The sequence below is a fragment of the Mobula birostris genome, chromosome 11 (genome assembly GCF_030028105.1).
Source record: "Mobula birostris isolate sMobBir1 chromosome 11, sMobBir1.hap1, whole genome shotgun sequence".
Lineage (NCBI taxonomy): Eukaryota > Metazoa > Chordata > Chondrichthyes > Myliobatiformes > Myliobatidae > Mobula > Mobula birostris.
The window spans coordinates 108,167,748-108,185,823 of NC_092380.1; the positions used below are offsets into that span (position 1 = coordinate 108,167,748).

General features: G+C 40.5%; 1 protein-coding gene across 5 annotated transcripts in view; it reads right to left on the bottom strand.

The window, feature by feature from the left end:
• elp4 (elongator acetyltransferase complex subunit 4) overlaps window positions 1-18,076 on the bottom strand; it is a 230,912-nt gene that overhangs the window by 179,262 nt on the left and 33,574 nt on the right. For 4 of the 5 annotated variants that reach the window (XR_011887814.1, XM_072272816.1, XM_072272814.1 and 1 more), the window contains one exon: window positions 8,905-9,054. Coding sequence is in view for 4 of the 5 variants with exons in the window: in XM_072272816.1 (XP_072128917.1) it covers window positions 8,905-9,054 (150 nt within the window). In the remaining variant the exon portion in view is untranslated. Of the gene's footprint in view, window positions 1-8,904; window positions 9,055-10,951; window positions 11,064-18,076 lie in introns of those variants that run through there. The other variant, XM_072272818.1, reaches the window with a different exon arrangement.

Genomic DNA, 18,076 nt, shown 5'->3' on the forward strand with positions numbered 1-18,076 from the left:
CACTGATGTCAATAGGGACTAGCCTGTCTCTGTTTCTCCCATAATCCATGATCAACTCCTTCATTTTTTTGACATTGAGGGAGAGGTTGTTTTCTTGGCACCACTGTGTCAGGGCGTTGACTCTCTGTAGGATTTCTCCTCATTGTTGGAAATAAGGCTTGTTATCTGCAAATTAGATCAGCAGATTGGAGCTGTGTGTGGCAACACTTCCTCTAGGGAGTAGAGAAAGGGGCACCGGACACAGCCCTGCAGTGCTCCTGTGTTGAGGATCAGCAGGGCAGAGGTGAGGGAGCCCATTCTTACCACCTGCCGGCGATCTGACAGGAAGTCCAGGATCCAGCTGCGCAGAGCGGGGAGAAGGCCGAGGTCTCTGAGCTTCTTGTCAAGCCTGGAGGGGAATATGGTGTTGAATGTTGAACTGTAGTCCAAGAACAGCATTCTAACATTAGAATCCCTCTTCTCCAGGTGAGTGAGGATGGACTGTAGCTATGGCATTGTCTGTTGATCGGTTGTGTCGGTAGGTGAATTGTAGGGTGTCCAGTATGGGTGGTAGCATGCTGCTGATGTAGTCCTTGATTAACATTTCAAAGCATTTCTTATGATTAAGGTGAGTGCAATAGGATGCCAGTTGTTCAGACGCGTTACCTTGGTTTTCTTTGGTACAGGGATAGTGGTGGATGTTTTGAAGTAGGAGGGCACTACACAATGGGAGAGGAAGAGATTAAAAATGCCTATAAACACACCTGCCAGCTGTGCTGTGTACACTTTGAGTACTTGCCCTGGGATGCCGTCCGGCCCCACTTCTTGCAGCTGTTGACACATTGGAATGACCTAACTATCTCAGCCTTGAAGATGACCAAGGTGCAGATCGCGTCGATAGCTCTCCTCGGGGGTTAAAGTCTTAATGACTTCAAAACAAGCGTAAAAAAGTTTTAGCTCATCAGGAAAGAGGCAGCGATGTTGGCTGCATCGCTGTGTTTCCCTTTGAAGTCTGAAATGGTTATGTAGACCTTGCCATATGCATAAATCTTCAAAGAAAATGTTAATACCAGGTTGTGGATTGATATGCATCGTATACAATTAGTTGACAAGGAACATTTACTATCACCTGATGTGCATTGTTCCACAAATGTTGAGCAATGGCGGCACAGTAGCATAGTGGTTAGTACAATGTTTTACAGTACCAGTGACCTGGATTCAATCCCTGCTGCTGGAGTTTGTACGTTCTCCCCGTGACCACATGCGTATCCTCCGGGTGCTCTGGTTTCATCCCACAGTCCAAAGACATACCAGTCAGTAGGTTAATTGGTCATTGTAAATTGTATCAAGATTAGGCTAGGGTTAAATCGGGGGTTGCTGTGACGTGCAGTTTGAAAGGCCAGAAAGATGTACTCTACGTTGTATTTAAATAAGTAAACAAATGTTTCAAATAAAAAAAAGTTATATGCAAGAGAAATAAATAACTATTTTAAGAATTTTTCAAGTAGAGAGTCCTGAATGACATTATCCAGTTAATTTATACTGATTTCAACACGATTGCAGTGTAAATATACAGACCCATCTTTCACAAGCAAGGCTGCTGTAACCAGCCCAGCAGAATGAATTTATTGGCGTATTGTAGTGCAACCACTGAAAACATTTTATATTGCAGTTGTTCTTTGGGCTGTATAATCTGGCCTTTATCTGGATTACCCATCACAATGATTTTATTGCATTCTCTGCTAGAGCTCATCTTTTCATTGTGTACATCCTAGTCTCCTCGACATTTTAGCAAGGCCCTGACTAACTGATCTTTGATCTGATGTCTTCATTCAGGAAAGCACCAGGTAGTCTATTTCAGATGCAAATCCTCACTGAGGCCCCAGTAGTATTTTCTAAGACAGCAAAGAGAAGAAACAAAGTTTTTAGGACCCACTCCGCGAATCCCAGGGCACACTGGTGTCCTTAATCCACAACACTATATGGATTAAGGTGGGGGATAACCATTTTTTTAAATTCACAAGAAAGAGTACTGCTTCTACAAGCCGGGTGGGGACAGAACTTACTATAATAAAACAGTGTGTAATAAAAGCATGTTATGTGTTGGAGAATTGTGAATAGGCCTCGCTTTACAAATTCCCAGGCCCTGTGGGAAGCTTGCTAAGGCCTACCTGAAATAACTAGCTGCGAGTAATCTGGCTTAGTTGAATGGCTAGGGCAGAGCTTTTCTTTCCTCAGAAGTTGTGAAGTTGATAAATTTATTATTAAAGGCAATACAACTTGTGCTCATCTCTGCTTAAGCATGGAGTGGCAGGAAGAGGAGAACAGGCAGAAGCTGTCAGATAGCAGACTGCTGGCTTTCAGTCTACTGTCGGCTGCTAAATGTTTCTAATTGCAACACTAATGTGTTAGAAATCTCAGATTCAAGATGAACCTAGGCAGAAAATTGATTTCATGCTGTGACAGCTTATATATTGCCCCAAGTACACAAACATGTCATTGAGAAGCTTTTGCATCCCACAATTTTGTTTACAGATGAATTGCAGTTACTTTAGTAACCTTGGATAAAAGGACTTTTTTTGGTTTTTAAGAGCTCCTGCAGAGTATGCCACTAGTGGACATGTTTCTGTCTACATTATAGAGCAATCTGCAAGATAACAGTGCAGCGCCTTTGCAATAAATGCCAATGAATCATTCACGTTTCAAGAGCTTATTTAAATTTTAAACCTGACATCGCTTCTGATTTGTGCAACTATCTGTAGAAATAACTGGGACTTACAAGCATGGAAGAACTAGCTGGTGGGCCTTAAGGGGGCTATTGAGCCTGCGGTCATTTTATGTCACTTGTACGTTATCTTCACAATGATTAGATTGCTATGACAATGAAGCTGATACATTCTCAAGTGCTTTCTTTACTCATTTAGCACATGGATAAGCAAGTCAATTGCTTGATTCAGTGCTCTCCAATTGACAGATCATACTACTTCTGTCAAATCTTGTTCAACCATATTTGATTCAGTAGCGGGTTTCGCTTTCTAGTGGCAGTACTTAAATTTAGATGGGATGAATGCAAACTAATATGGTTTCCATGTTATAACCTGCTACTTACGTCAGAAAACTTCCATAAGGCAGCACAAAAAACTTAATTTTAAATTTTAAGACTCAATTAGGAAATAAAGCATAATCCTGAACCTTAAAAAAATCAAGAACAAAGACATAAGTACACACCTGAAACATGGAGATTGAAGACAAAATAAACGAGATTTGCTTTGTCACACGTACATCAAAACATACAGTGAAATGCGTTGTTCATGTTAACTACCAACAGAATCCGAGGGCAGCCTGCAAATGTCGCCATGATTCTGGCACCAACATAACATGTCCACTACTTACTAACCTTAACTCCTCCATCCTTGGAATGTGGAAGAAAACCAGAGCACTTGGAGGAAACCCATGTGGTCTCAGGGAGAACATAAAAACTCCTTACTCAAAGCGGTGGGAATTGAACCCGAATCTTACTGATGGTGCTGTAAAGTATTAGGCCAAGTACTACACTACATTGCTACCCATGATATCACTGCAGGCAATTATATATTGAAGCTGTAAAATATATACCCATTTTTAATTGAAACACTTAGGCATGAATTCAGCAAAGTTTATTATGAACTAGTTGATAGCAATGCTATTACAACTTGGGGCATTCCAGAGTTCAGAGTTCAATTCCAGCACATCGTTAGGAAGTTTGTATGTTCTCCTTGCGAACCGTGTAGGTTTCCTCCAGGTGCTCTGGTTTCCTTCCACATTCCACTGGTTAGCAGGTTAATTGGTCATTGTAAATTGTCCTGTGACTAGGGTAGTGTTAACTAGGTGGGTTAGCAGATTAATTGGTCATTATAAATTGTCCTGTGACTAGGGTGGTGTTAACTAGGTGGGTTAGCAGGTTAATTGGTCATTATAAATTGTCCTGTGACTAAGGTGGTGTTAACTAGGTGGGTTAGCAGGTTAATTGGTCATTGTAAGTTGACCTGTGACTAGGGTAGTGTTAAGTAGGTGGGTTGCTGGGCACAGCAGCTCACTGGGCCCGAAGGGTCTGTTCTGCACTTTATCTCGAAATAAAATAAAACATTTGATTTGAAATTTTACGCAGTCTCTATCACTGCGAAACACTGAAGATAAAACCTCAAAGTTGGAAAAAAAGTATTAGTTTATCTCCTCATCACTGTAAAATCTTACACATATTCCATTCCACTGAAGCAAGTGTGGATGGTGAATGGGAAGCAGAACTCCTTTGATGTCACTTTAGGAGGAATTCAACACTGATATGTGTTCACAGTCTCTTACTAGGCATAAAGTACAACTGTACTGTTCTTCTCAAAAATATTGATAAAAGGTAAACACCTTTCTTTAGACTATTAAGGAATCTGTGACAAATTAGTGGAAAACTAATTGCATTAAAAGTTTAGAAATTAACTTCATGCATTCAATTATCGACTTTGCAAAAGCTTGTGAAATAACCAGCATTCTTTGAGTTATGTTGAGAAGGCTTCAGAGGTTAATTTAAGTTTTAAAAACATTTATTCACTTATATATTTAGATAAAACATTTTATTTTAATTTGTAACATGCTGCTATATTAATAGGTCTGAACAAAATGAATTATTTAGTTAGTATGCATTTTATGATAATACATGAAGAAACCAAAAACTATTTACATTTGAATAGGGTGTGTAGAACCAGTACTCCTCTGCTAAATATGTACCAGTAATTTCACACTGTGAAATGGACTAAAGCCAGCACAAAGCATAAATGAAATGTGACTTTGGGGATAAACTACACTTGTCCTATAAGCAAAATAATTTTTAAAAATGTCTCTTTAGCCTGAATTTTTGAACATTTTTTAAAAGTTGCATTTTACTTTCCACTAGCTTCCTGAGACTGGACATATACTGTAATGGCTTTTGGTATCCTGATCTATTACCTTGGAAGAATGCTTACCAAATGTATAACCTGTTTTTTTTCTGATCTTATTAACACAACAATGCCCAGCAAAGTGAATTTAAATTATTAATTCAAGTATGCAGAATACATTAACCTCCTAACACAGTGTCCCATTTTGTTCCAGCCATAAAAGGAGCTGATTCGCTGCCACACAAAGTTGGAAAAAAAGGCATCCACACCCATCTACTTGTCTTTTGACTATTTCTAGTAGAGCTTCACAACATGTGAAAGATAATATTTGCCAAGGATTTTCTCCTTTCATCCTACTGATTGCTGGCCACTGGCATTTTTTTAATGGTAGGGAGGAGGGAAGAAAATGAAGGAATAAGGAGATTTTGAGAAGGAGGGGGTTGTAATATAATTGACTCCTATTAATATTTTTGTGTGTGAAGTTGATAGTTTCACTATTCATGTACAGAACTTAAATTAACAATTTTACAGGGAAATAGGTTCCTGTTTGCAATTTATTGACATTTAAAATAGCTTACACCAGAAGTTCCCAGAGAAAATAAAAAATTGAATTCTTCACAATGTATAAAAATGCTTTTATACATTGGAAAGATACTATTTCTCTTTAAACTTAATCAGAACAAAGAAACAATCACAGTCCAGACGAAGCATAGGAGCAAATTCAGAAGAGATCCCCAAATATATTGTCAGGATAGCAGAGTTTCTGTAGAGACACTGTTTTGTTGTTTAATTGAGGTACATTAAATAAAATGCCTGAGACAGAAAAGACAATAAAGGCCTATTTCACTGTAGGAACACCAAAGCTTCTTGGGACATAGATTTAAAGCAATGGATGGAAGGAACAGAGGAAAGAAAATTATCCAACCAATGGTAAGGTGAGGAACATATTGCCTGAAAGGGTGGAGACTGAAATTTTAATACGTTTAAAAAGATAAAACTGGTGAACAAATCAGATCGGAATGGTCAATATGTTCCTGGGCTTCTTCACAAGTTGGGGGTCTGTTCTCCTCGCTTCATATATATGACTGTCTGGCTAAGCACAGATCCAATGCCATACTTAAGTTTGCTGACGACACCACTGTCATTGGCCGACTCAAAGGTGGGAACGAATCAATATATGGGAAGGAGACCGAGTAGTGCTACAGCAACAATCTCCTACTCAATGTTAGCAAGACCAAGGAGCTGATTATTGACTTCAGAAGGAGGAAACAGGAGGTCCAAAAGCCAGTTCTCATTGGAGGAACAGAGATGGAAGAGTCAGCAAATTTAAATTCCACCATGTTGTGATTTCAGAGGACCTGTCCTGGGCCCCGCACATAATTGCAATTACTAAGAGAGCACAGCAGCCCCTCTACTTCCTCAGTAGTTCGCGAAGATTTGACATGAAATCTAAAACTTCGATAAACTTCTGTAGGTGTGCGGTAGAGAGTATATTCACTGACTACATCACAGTCTGGTATGGAAATACCAATGGCAGTGAACGAAAAATCCTCTAAAAGTAGTGGATACGGCCCAGTCCATCACTGGCAAAACCTTCCCCACCACGGAGCTCGTCTACATGGAGTGTTGTCGCAGGAAAGCAGCACTCATCGTCAGGGATCCTCACCATCCAGGACAGGCTCTCTCCTCGCTGCTGACAGCAGGAAGAGGTTACAGGAGCTCCAGGACTCATACCACCAGATTCAGGAACAGTTATTACCTCTCAAACATCAGGCCCCTGAATACAAGGGGTAACTCCACTCAACTTCACTTGCCTCATCATTAAAAAGTTCCCAAAATGATGACTCACTTTCGAGGACTCTTTATCTTATGTTCTCAATATTTATTGCTTACTTATTTATTATTATTATTAATTTTCTTCTGTATTTGCAGCTTGTTGTTTTTTGCATACTGGATGTCTGCCCTGTTGGGCACAGTCTTTCATTGATTCTATTATGGTTATTCAATTTATTCAGTATGCCCACAAAAAATGAAAATCAGGGTTATATATGGTAACATATATGCACTTTGATAATAAATTTACTTTGAACTTTGTGAATGGCATATAATGTTGACTTAATTATACACTTCTTTCATTTGATTCTGTTTTAAAGAGGGCAGAGAAGATTTAAAAGTATTCTGTCAGGACTCGACGGTCAGATTTACAGGGAGAAGCAAAGCAGAAAAGGATTTTATTCTTTGGAACGTAGAAAACTGTGAAGACTTAAAAATTTCACATTGTATAACGTATACATTCTTTGATACTAAACGGAACCATTTGAAACAGGAGGGCAATCTTATAGAGTTGTACAAAATTATGAGGGCTATAGGTAGGGTAAAGGCATAGTATTTTTCACAAGGAAAGGGAACTAAAAGCTAGAGGGCATTGGTTTCAGATTTAAAAGGGACCTGAGGGGCACCTTAAAAGGATGCAAAGGATGGTGTCAAAAATGGAAGGACCAGCCAGAGAAAGAGGTTCAGGCAGGTACAATAACAACATTTGAAAGACATTTGGATATATACATAGATAAAAGGTGTTTAGAGGGTTATGGGCCAAACAGGTAAATTGGACTAGCTTAGTGGGCACCATGGGTCAGTATGGGCAAACTGAACCAAAGGGCCTGTTTTTGTTTATTATTACTTAGGAGACAAATGATAAAATAGGCCAAAGTCAGCATTGTTTCCTTGAGGGGAAACGCTGCTTGACAAATCTGTTGGAATTTCTTGAGGAAACAACAGGCAGAATAGACAAAGGAGAATCAATGGATGCTGTTTACTTGGATTTTCAGAAGGTTTGTGACAACGTGCTACAGAAGGCTGCTTAACAAGATAAGAGCCCATGGTATTACAGAAAAGATAGTAGCATGGACAGAAGATCAGCTGACTGGCAGGAGGCAAAGAGTGGGAATAAAGGGAGCTTTTTCTAGTTGGCTACCAGTGACTAGTTCTGTTGTACAGGACTTGGTATTGAGACTGATTTTATTAACATTATACAGTATGTCAACGATTTAGAAGATGGAGTTGATGGCTTTGTGGCTAAGTCTGCAGACAATACAAAGGTAGGTACAGAAGCAAGTAGTATTGAGGAAGCAGGGACTGCAGAAGGACTTGGATAGACTGGGAGAATAGGCAAAGAAGTGGTAAATGGAATATTGGGCAGGGAAGTGTATGGTCATGCACTTTGATAGAAGGAATAAAGGCGTAAGCTATTTTCTAAATGGGGAGAAAATTAAAAAATTTGAGGTGCAAAGAGATTTGGGAGTCCTTGTGCAGGATTCCCTAAGTGTTAATTTGTAAGTTGAATTAGTGGTAAGGAAGGCAAATACAACGGTAGTATTAATTTTGAGAGAACCAGCATATAAGAGCAAGAATATAATGCTGAGGCTTTATAAGGCATTGGTCGGACTGCACTTGGAGTATTGTGAGCAGTATTGGACCCCTTATCTAAGAAAAGATGTGCTGGCATTGGACAGGGTCCAGAGGAGGTTTGCCAGAATTATCCCAGGAATGAAAGGGTTAATGTATGAGAAGTGCATGATAGCTCTAGGCCTGTGGTTGCTGGTGTTTAGAAGAATATAGGAGATCTCATTAAAGCCCATCAAAGGGATAGATAGAGTGGATACGGAGAGGACATTGCCTACAGTGGGTGAGTCTAGGACCAGACGGTACAGCCTCAGAATGGAGGGACGTCCATTTAGATCAGAGATGAGGATGAATATCTTGAGCCAGAGTGTCATAAATCTGTGGAATTTACTGCCACAGATGGCTGTGGAGGCCAAAACAATGAGTATATTTAAAGCAGAGATTGATAGGTTCTTGATTAATCGGGGTATCAAAGGTTACGGGGAGAAGGCAAGGAGAATGGATTTGAGACGAATAATAAATCAGCAATGATGGAGCAGACTCGACGGGCTGAATGGCCTAATTCTGCTACTATGTCTTATGGTCTTGACTCAATGGCTCTAAATCAAGACAGTACCTGTACTTTTGGCAAGTTTTGGTATCGCCATGCTATTGACATGGAACTCTGGAGTGCAGATGAAGAAGTGATATCCACTGAACTGGACTCCTTCTCTTTGTTAGATTCCTCAGTCTCAATTACATCATCAAGCAGAGGGGCAGGGAGCTCCTATTTGAAACAAGAAAAAACTTTTAAAGTTCTCATTTTGCAACATTTTACATTTTGTCTACATTGAATATAACAGATATAATTAGAATATTCTTCATGAGAAAGACAATTATTGAAAATATTGATAAACTTCATCAGAACTTGAAATGTAATAGCAGAATGTAAATAAATAGCCAAACTTCAAGATTTTCCAATTTTAAGCTAAGCTCCAAATGGTTTGGATCAGTGACGATCCAGAAATGAAAGTAATGTATGTTACTGTAATTATCATGTTTTGTCTTGGTTTGGTTCATTCTCTAACCTACAATATATAAAAATTAGATAAGACAACAGTATTTTTGAATTTTGGAGAGAAAAAAAACAACCAACATTTTTTTTCTGCATTCTGTAGTTTGGAAGAGTCTTAAAAAGTTTCTGTCCTTTGAAATTCAGTAAAACAAACCAAGGCATTGTCTTCCAAATAACACAATTTAACACCTGCAACATTTTCAGGCTGCATTGTCTTCATCAACCTCGATTATCCAAATGTCAATCAGTGATCCTTACAGATCATTTTTCTGGCAAAGATCATTAGGATAATTCCTGTTTAAGCATTCACCTAACTCCCAGGGCTGTCCATTGTTTCAGCTTTTGCTACTGACATAATCAGTGACACCTGTTGCTGTTCCCTTGTACCGCACTGGTGCAAACCAACGTTTTCAGTAAAGAAATCTCAAGAGCAAATTAACTCTTTCACACCAGTCACCTTCAATATAGCAACAGGATGAATTCAGTATCCCCTCTGACAATGCAGCTCCCTGTACCCAGTCACTCCCGTAACATTGAGCATTAATTTTCAATGTACATTAACTTCACTTTAGGATGAGTGGTACATCAGACTTTCTCATCTCCTCTAATAAAGTAATTGCTTGGCCACATCTATGGAGGGGAGTAAACAGTTGACGTTTTGGCCAAGGCCCATTTTGAGACCCTTCAAAACATCGACTGTTTATTCCCCTCCATTGACGCTGCTTGACTTGCTGTGTTCCTCTAGCATCGTGAGTGTGTTGTTCAAGATTTCCAGCATCAGCAGAATCCCATGTTTATTCTTGGCCACACGTTTAATGAAATATTTATTTGCTTAAAACATCTATAAAGTAGCTTTCACAGATAGTGCAGTTCCTAGGATTATTTTTTTAAAAGTAACAAAGCTCACTGCAAATTACTTTTAAAATAAAAATAGAAAATGCTGGAAATACTCAGCAGATGAATCAGCAAACATAGAGAGAGAAAGTGGATTAAAACTTTCAGATCAAGTTGCTAATCTTTTAATTCTCATTAACTCTGCTTCTCTCTCCACATATATTACCCTGAGCCAATAGACTGGTCCTGGACTTATTTTCCATCTGGCATAGTTTGCATTTTCTTGTTTGATTGTTGGGGGTTTTTGTATTGCTATATTTATGCTCTATTCTTGGTTGGTGCCGCTGTAACGAAACCAAATTTCCCTCGGGATTAATAAAGTATATCTATCTATCTATCTATTATGACTTGCTGAACATTACCAGAATATTAATAGTTTTATTTCAGAACTCCAGCATTTGCCATTTTCTTTAATTGTGTCTGTGAGAGGAGTGGCGCCCCACACAGACTTCCAATCAGTGCCTTGAAAGGGATGAAAATGCCCGACACAGGCCTCTCATGGTCTGAGTCGACGTTCCCTCCTTTTAATTAGAATTGCAGCAGTCGGAGGCCATCTCCACCATTCATCAAGCGGGAAGGAGATCCCACACCACCAGGTTCAAGAACAGTTATTACCCTTTAACCATTAAGCTCCTGAACCAGAGAGGATTGGGTGGTCTCATGTTTTATAGTGACCCAGTTTCAATTCTTGTCACTACCAATAAGGAATATGTACATTTTGCCTGTGACAACATGGGTTTCCTCCGGGCGTTTTGGTTTCCTCCCACATTCCAAAGACGTACAGGTTAGCAGCTTATTTGGTCACATGGGTGTAAATGGGCAGCTTGGGGATGCTGGGCCAGTTGCCATGCAGTATCTGTAAATAAATAAATAACTTCACTCACTTTGACACTGAACTGACTCCATAGCATTTGAACCCACTCTCAAGGACTCCTCAACTCATGTTCTAATTTATTACTTATTTACTTATTACTCTTTTATTTGCACAGCTTGTACTTATTGGCTTTTTTGTCCGTATCTATTGTGAATAATTGTATGAAAATGAATCTCTGGATAGTAATTTGTAACATATACGTATTGTTATAATAAATTTAAACTTTGAATTTTTGTGCCACTTTCCTGCACTATCCTCAAATCCTCTGATTCCCTTAATATCAAATATCTGTTTCAGATGAACTCAGTAATTAGGTTGTTAGTGGTTTCTGCGGTAGTGATTCATCTCTATCTGAATGAAGGTATTTTTCCTTGTATCAGACCTACATTGCCCTTTTAAGAGACTGTGACCTTCAGCTAAACTTTTCATCCTGAGGTACATTCTCCATGGATCCAATCTACCCTTCAGGATGGGGTACAGTGAGTTTCGTGAGTTTCAGTAGTTTTCTTTTATTATGAAGAATACAGGCCTAGTCTACTCAATCTCGCTGTGTATGACAAACCACCAATTCAGAGCTAGTCTGATAATTCTTTATTGTAATCCTCTATGGACTTAGCTCAAAATATTCTCTTTTAGCTAAGGAAACAAAAACTGTACATTACATTCACATTGACATGTTAAGATATTATAAATGTCACTGCTGCAAGCTGCATAATTCAACAAAGTATTAAGAATAGAAAAGTCTTAAGAATAGAAAAAAAAATTATAGTCAATAACCCAATCAGTAAAAAAATTCCAATCCAGTTGGTCAACTGTTTTACATTAAATGGGTATGGCATTACAAAAACAAAATGTGACATGAAGATGGATTCAGATAATTTGCAGAAACTTATTCCTGACAAAGTATGACATTCATTTTGGAATGGGTCTCATCCACTGACATTTATAAGCTCTAAATTATGTTCTTAAGACTTAATTTTGCATTTACTTGTATCCCTGTATAAATCATTTACAAGTAAATCTATCTATTAAATGGCCCATCTGAATTCTTCCATTAACCTTCTTTGTTTTGACAGGAAGGAAAAGCACCAGCACTGATACAATATGACCCTTCTTATAAGTAGAATTCTCCAGAGCCTAATAAAACTCAAAATATCCCATTCCACAATTAATGAGGCTTAACCTCACACCCTTCTAAGCTAGCTTAATTGCTTGTGAATTAGCAAAGTAAAGACACTGCATACCACTCTATTCTATGTAAAACAAAGGAGAAAACATTGTTATGTTGCAGTTAAACTTCGATCATTGGCTTATGAGTTGGGGTAATTCATAATTCATAAGTGGCACTACTGAGACAAGAACTTTGACCTTCACAGTCATACACTTGGCTTTTCATAAACACAAAAGATCTGCAGATGCTGGAAATCCAGAGTTACACACATAAAGTGCTGGAGGAACACAACAGGGCAGGCAGAGTCCATGGAAAGTCGACGTTTCAGGCCAGACCCTTCATCAGGGCTTATGTGTGTCCATTCTGTGTGTGTTACTTAGCTTTTCAGCAATGGAATGAGTTTTGAACTCTCTATTGATTTGCTCCATAATCTTAGCACTGAAGTAGTAGCTTAATCAAATTAGGAGTTGGGTTTCTAAAAGGGTAAAAACTCAGCATGTACATGTATACTTTGACAATAAAATGATACTTTGAAGCTTTTGAACCTTTGATTTACAGAAATGTAATTTGCTGGTGTCCTGTTAGTGGTATGAATTTTTCTCCAGCATCAGATATCTATCCAGAATGATAACCTCTACTGTCAGCTTTTCCATTAAAAACAGCAAAAAATTCACTGTAGAATTATTAAGTTAATAATCCAGAAATAAAATTCAAATTCTACCATCACAGTAAGATAGCTTTACAAGAACAGTTTTTATAAGAAGCATCAGGGTCGTTATAAAATTACTGGAAAGTTGTTACAATGAGACAATGCTCTTTTAAAAAAGGTGAGGCAGTTGTGGTACTAAAAAAAATAAGAATATAAAGTATTCATGAAGTCAGGCAGCATCTATGGAGAGCCCTGATGAAGGGTCTCACTCCGAATGTTGACTATTTACTACCCCATGTCTCTCAGATCCCATCGCCAGCTCTTGGGTCCTTGGAGACTTCTTTTTTTGTCTCACCCTACCTTCCCTGAACACCCTAACCCTCCCCTCTCCTCTGACACTACCAAACTCCGTCCCTCTATTGATCCCAGCTCTCATCTGTGCCAGGTCTTCACCACCCCCTCTGACTTTCCCCTCTCTGAGGCGGAACATTCTTTTCTCAGTAAGAGCCTCACCTTTGTCCCCCTGTGCCAACACCTCCACAAGTTCCACGGCCACCATGATGCTGAGATTTTCTTCCGCTGCCTGTCTCTGATCCTACTTCTTCAGCGAGGACTGTCCACCCTGTACTGATGACCCCTTCTCCTGTCTCTAACCCTCTACCTCTTCCTGGATGTCCTGACCTGGTCTTCTGCCTGCTCTGGATGTTTTCCACTGCCAACTGCTGACGGGCTATCAACCGTCTCGACTTCAACACTCCTCTCTCCAATTCCAACCTCACTCCTTCCGAATGCTCTGCTTTCCACTCCCTCTGCACTAATCCTAACCTCACCATCAAACCCGCATATAAAGGGGGTTACCCTGGAACAGGATCCCACGAAGGAGCACCAGGCCATTGTCTCCCACACCATCACTGGCCTTACTAGCTCTGGGGATCTCCCATCCACCACCACCAAGCTCACAGTTCCTGCACCCTGCACCTCCCGTTTTTACCTCCTAATCAAGATCCACAAACCTGCTTGTTCAGGTGGACCCATTGTTTCAGCTTGTTTCTGCTCCACTGAACTCATTACCTGCATACCTCAACTCTGTCTTATCCCCCCACAACCCCACACCCAGTTCAGTCCCTTCCTACCTACATTCGTGATGCTTCACACACAGTCTGGATCTTTTCAATGATTTCAAATTCCCTGGCCCCCATCATCTTATTTTCACTGTGGATGTCGGGTCCCTATACACCTCCAGCCCCTACCAGGAAGGCCTCAAAGCTCTCTGTTTCTTTCTGGTGTCCACCCTCCACTTTTCTTACACTATATCGACGACTGCGTTGGTGCTCCATCTTGGACCGATGCTGAGCTCGTTGACTTCATCAATTTTGCCTCCAACTTCCACCCTGCCTGGTCCATTTCCGACACTTCCCTCCCCTTTCTCGATCTCACTGTCTGTATCTCTGGAGACAGCTTATCTACTCATGTCTATTATAAACCCACAGACTCTCACAGCTACCTGGACTATACCTCTTCCCACCCTGTTACTTGCAAAAACGCCATCCCCTTCTCTCAATTCCTCTGTCTCCGCCACATCTGCTCCCAGGATGAGCCTTTTCATTCTAGGACGACGGAGATGTAATCCTTTTTCAAAGAAAGGGGCTTCCCTTCATCTATCATCAACGCTGCTCTCAACCGCATCTCTTTCATTTCATGCAAGTTTGCTTGTATCCCATCCTCTCGCCACCCTACCAGGGATAGGCATTCCTCTTGTCCTCACCTACCACCTACCAGCCTCTACATCCAGCACATAATTCTCCGAAACTTCTGCCATCTCCAACGGGATCCCACCACCAAGCACATCTTTCCTTCCCCCCCGTAATTTCTGCTTTCTGCAGGGATTCCTCCGTACGCGACTCCTTTGTCCATTCGTCCCTCTCCACTGATCTCCCTTCTGGCACTTATCCTTGCAAGCAGAACAAATACTACACCTGGCCTACACCTCCTCCCTCACTACCATTCAGGGCCCTAAACAGTCCTTCCAGGTGAGGCAACAATTTATCTGTGAGTCTGTTGGGGTCATATACTCTGTCCAGTGCTGCCTCCTCTACTGTCGTGATGAGGCTACACTCAGGTTGGAGGAACAACACTTTATATTCTGTCTGAGTAGCCTCCAACCTGATGGCATGAACATCAATTTCTCGAACTTCTGGTAAAAGCCACACCACCACCTCTCCCCCCCCATGCCCTTTCCCTCACGTCCCCATACCCTTTTCCCTTTCTCACCTTATCTCCTTGCCTAACCATCGCCTCCTTTTGGTGCTCCTCACCCCTTTTCTTTCTTCCATGGCCTTCTGTTCTCGGCTGTCGGACTCCCCCTTCTCCAGCCCTGTATCTCTTTCACTAATCAACTTCCCAGCTCTTTACTTCATCCTTCCCCTTCCCAGTTTCACCTACCACTTTGTGTTTTTCTCCCTCCCCTTCCCCACCTTTTAAATCTACTCATTTTTTTCCCTGTCCTGCCGAAGGGTCTCATCCCGAAATGTCGACTCTATTTTTTCCCATTGATGCTGCCTGGCCTGCTGAGTTCCTCCAGTATTTTGTGTGTGTGATTTATTTAGTAATATAGCATGGAACAGGCCCTCCTGGCCCACCAAACCATGCTGCCCAGCAACCCACCTATTTAACACCGGCCTTATCACAGCACAATTCGCAATGACAGATTTCCTAGCTGATACTGCTTTGGACTGTGGGAGGAAACCAGAGCACGCAGAGGAAGCCCATACGGTCACAGGGAGAACATACAAACTTCTCATGGTTGGGGCTGTAAATGACCTCTGAACAATGCCCTGAGGTGTAATAGCTTGTAACACTGCAGGGAGACTAAGCAGATCAGGTAGTTTCATCTATGAATCTGTCCCTTCCAATTCTGACAAAGGGTCTCCAATTTTACTCTGTTTCTCTTCCCACAGATGTAGCCTGACCTGTTGAGTATTTAGAGCATTTTCTGTTTCAATTTAACATTCATGCTTAGCTTGTTAATGTAAATCTGTATCATGAAAGTACCAGGTGATAACATTCTCCAACAGTCAAACCACTTTCTCTTAACATACAAGAGAAAATCTGGAAATCAAAGTAACACACAAAATGCTGGAGGAACTTAGCAGGCCAGTCAGCATCTATGGAAAAGAGTAAACTGTCGACATTTTGGTCTGAGACACTCCATCAGTGCTGGAAAAAGAGATTAGAAGTCAGAGTAAGAAGGTAGGGGGAGGAGAGAAAGAGGTACTAGGTAGTAGGTGAAAGGGGAAAGGGAAGGGAGGCAAATACCAGAAGTTCGAGAAATTGTTCATCGATTTCTCGAACTTCCGGTCATTCCCCCCCACCTTCTCCTTCACCATTCCCCATTTCCATTTCCCCCCCTCACTTTATCTCATTACCTGCCCATCACCTCCCTCTGGTGCTCTTCTCTCTTCCCTTTCTCCCATGGACTTCTGTCCTTCCCTATCAGATTCTCCCTTCTCCAGCCTTTTATCTCTTTTACCAATTGACTTCCCAGCTCTCTACTTCACCCTTCCCCTTGTCCCAGTGTCATCCATCACCTGCTATCTTCTACCTCTTCTTCTCCTTCCCCCCATCTTCTTACTCTGACTTCTAATTTCTTTTTATCAGTCCTGATGAAGGGTCTCAGCCTGAAACGCTGACTGTTTACTCTTTTCCATAGATGCTGCCTGGCCTGCTGAGTTCCTCCAGCACTTTTTGTGTACAACTTTCTCTTAATATTCGATTGTATTACTTTTGTTGAATACCACACCCCACTATCAATCAGCATACCAACATGCCATTAATACTTAACTGCACTATACCATTGCAGCAACGTTCCTTAATTACTTAACAGGAATTTCTGAAGCTCCAAGATATACATGTAGAAAAGTTAGGCTTATGGGCGCATGCCACCTCCAAGATCCCCTCAAAACACTTGCTCTCCATTTCAAACTTATCATCAGGTCTTAGTCCTTGATTTCTTTACTTAAAATAGTAAAATATCTTAATAATAAACACTGCAGTAACATACAGTAGCATGCAAAAGTTTGGGCACCCTTGGTCAAAATTTCTGTTACTGTGAATAGCTAAGCGAGTAAAAGATGAACTGATTTCCAAAAGGCATAAAGTTAAAGATGGCACATTTCTTTAACATTTAAGCAAGAAAACTTTTATATTTCCATCTTTTACAGTTCCAAAATAACAAAAAAGGAAAAGGGCCCGAAGCAAAAGTTTGGGCACCCTGCATGGTCAGTACTTAGTAACACCCCCTTTGGCAAGTATCACAGCCTGTAAACGCTTTTTGTAGCCAGCTAAGAGTTTTTCAATTCTTGTTTGGGGGATTTTTGCCCATTCTTCCTTGCAAAAGGCTTCTAGTTCTGTGAGATTCTTGGGCCGTCTTGCATGAACCGCTCTTTTGAGGTCTATCCACAGATTCTCGATGATGTTTAGGTCAGGGGACTGTGAGGGTCATGGCAAAACCTTCAGCTTGCACCTCTTGAGGTAGTCCATTGTGGATTTTGAGGTGTGTTTAGCTTCATTATCCTGTTGTAGAAGCCATCCTCTTTTCATCTTCGGCTTTTTTGCAGACGGTGTGATGTTTGCTTCCAGAATTTGCTGGTATTTAATTGAATTCATTCTTCCCTCTACCAGGAAACATTCCCCGTGCCACTGGCTACAACACAAGCCCAAAGCATGATCGATGCACCCCCATGCTTAACAGTTGGAGAGGGGTTCTTTTCAAGAAATTCTGCACCCTTTTTTCTCCAAACATACCTTAGCTCATTGCAGCCAAAAAGTTCTATTCAAAAGGTTCAAAGGAACATCTAAACAAGCCTGATGCACTCTGGAAATAAGTCCTCTGGACTAATGAAGTTAAAATAGAACAATGAAGTTAAAAGGAACATTAGTAACCATCTAAAAATATAAACCATATTGTTTTGTAATAATGTAAAACAAGATGCATAATATTACTTACACTTTGACAATGAACTTGACATTATTCTGTATGGTGACAGAACTATAGCATTACAAAGCACTATTTGTCTAATTTACTGGTGCAATTCAATGCTCTATGACTATCATCGATGTTATTATTTAAAATAAATTGCATGATGAG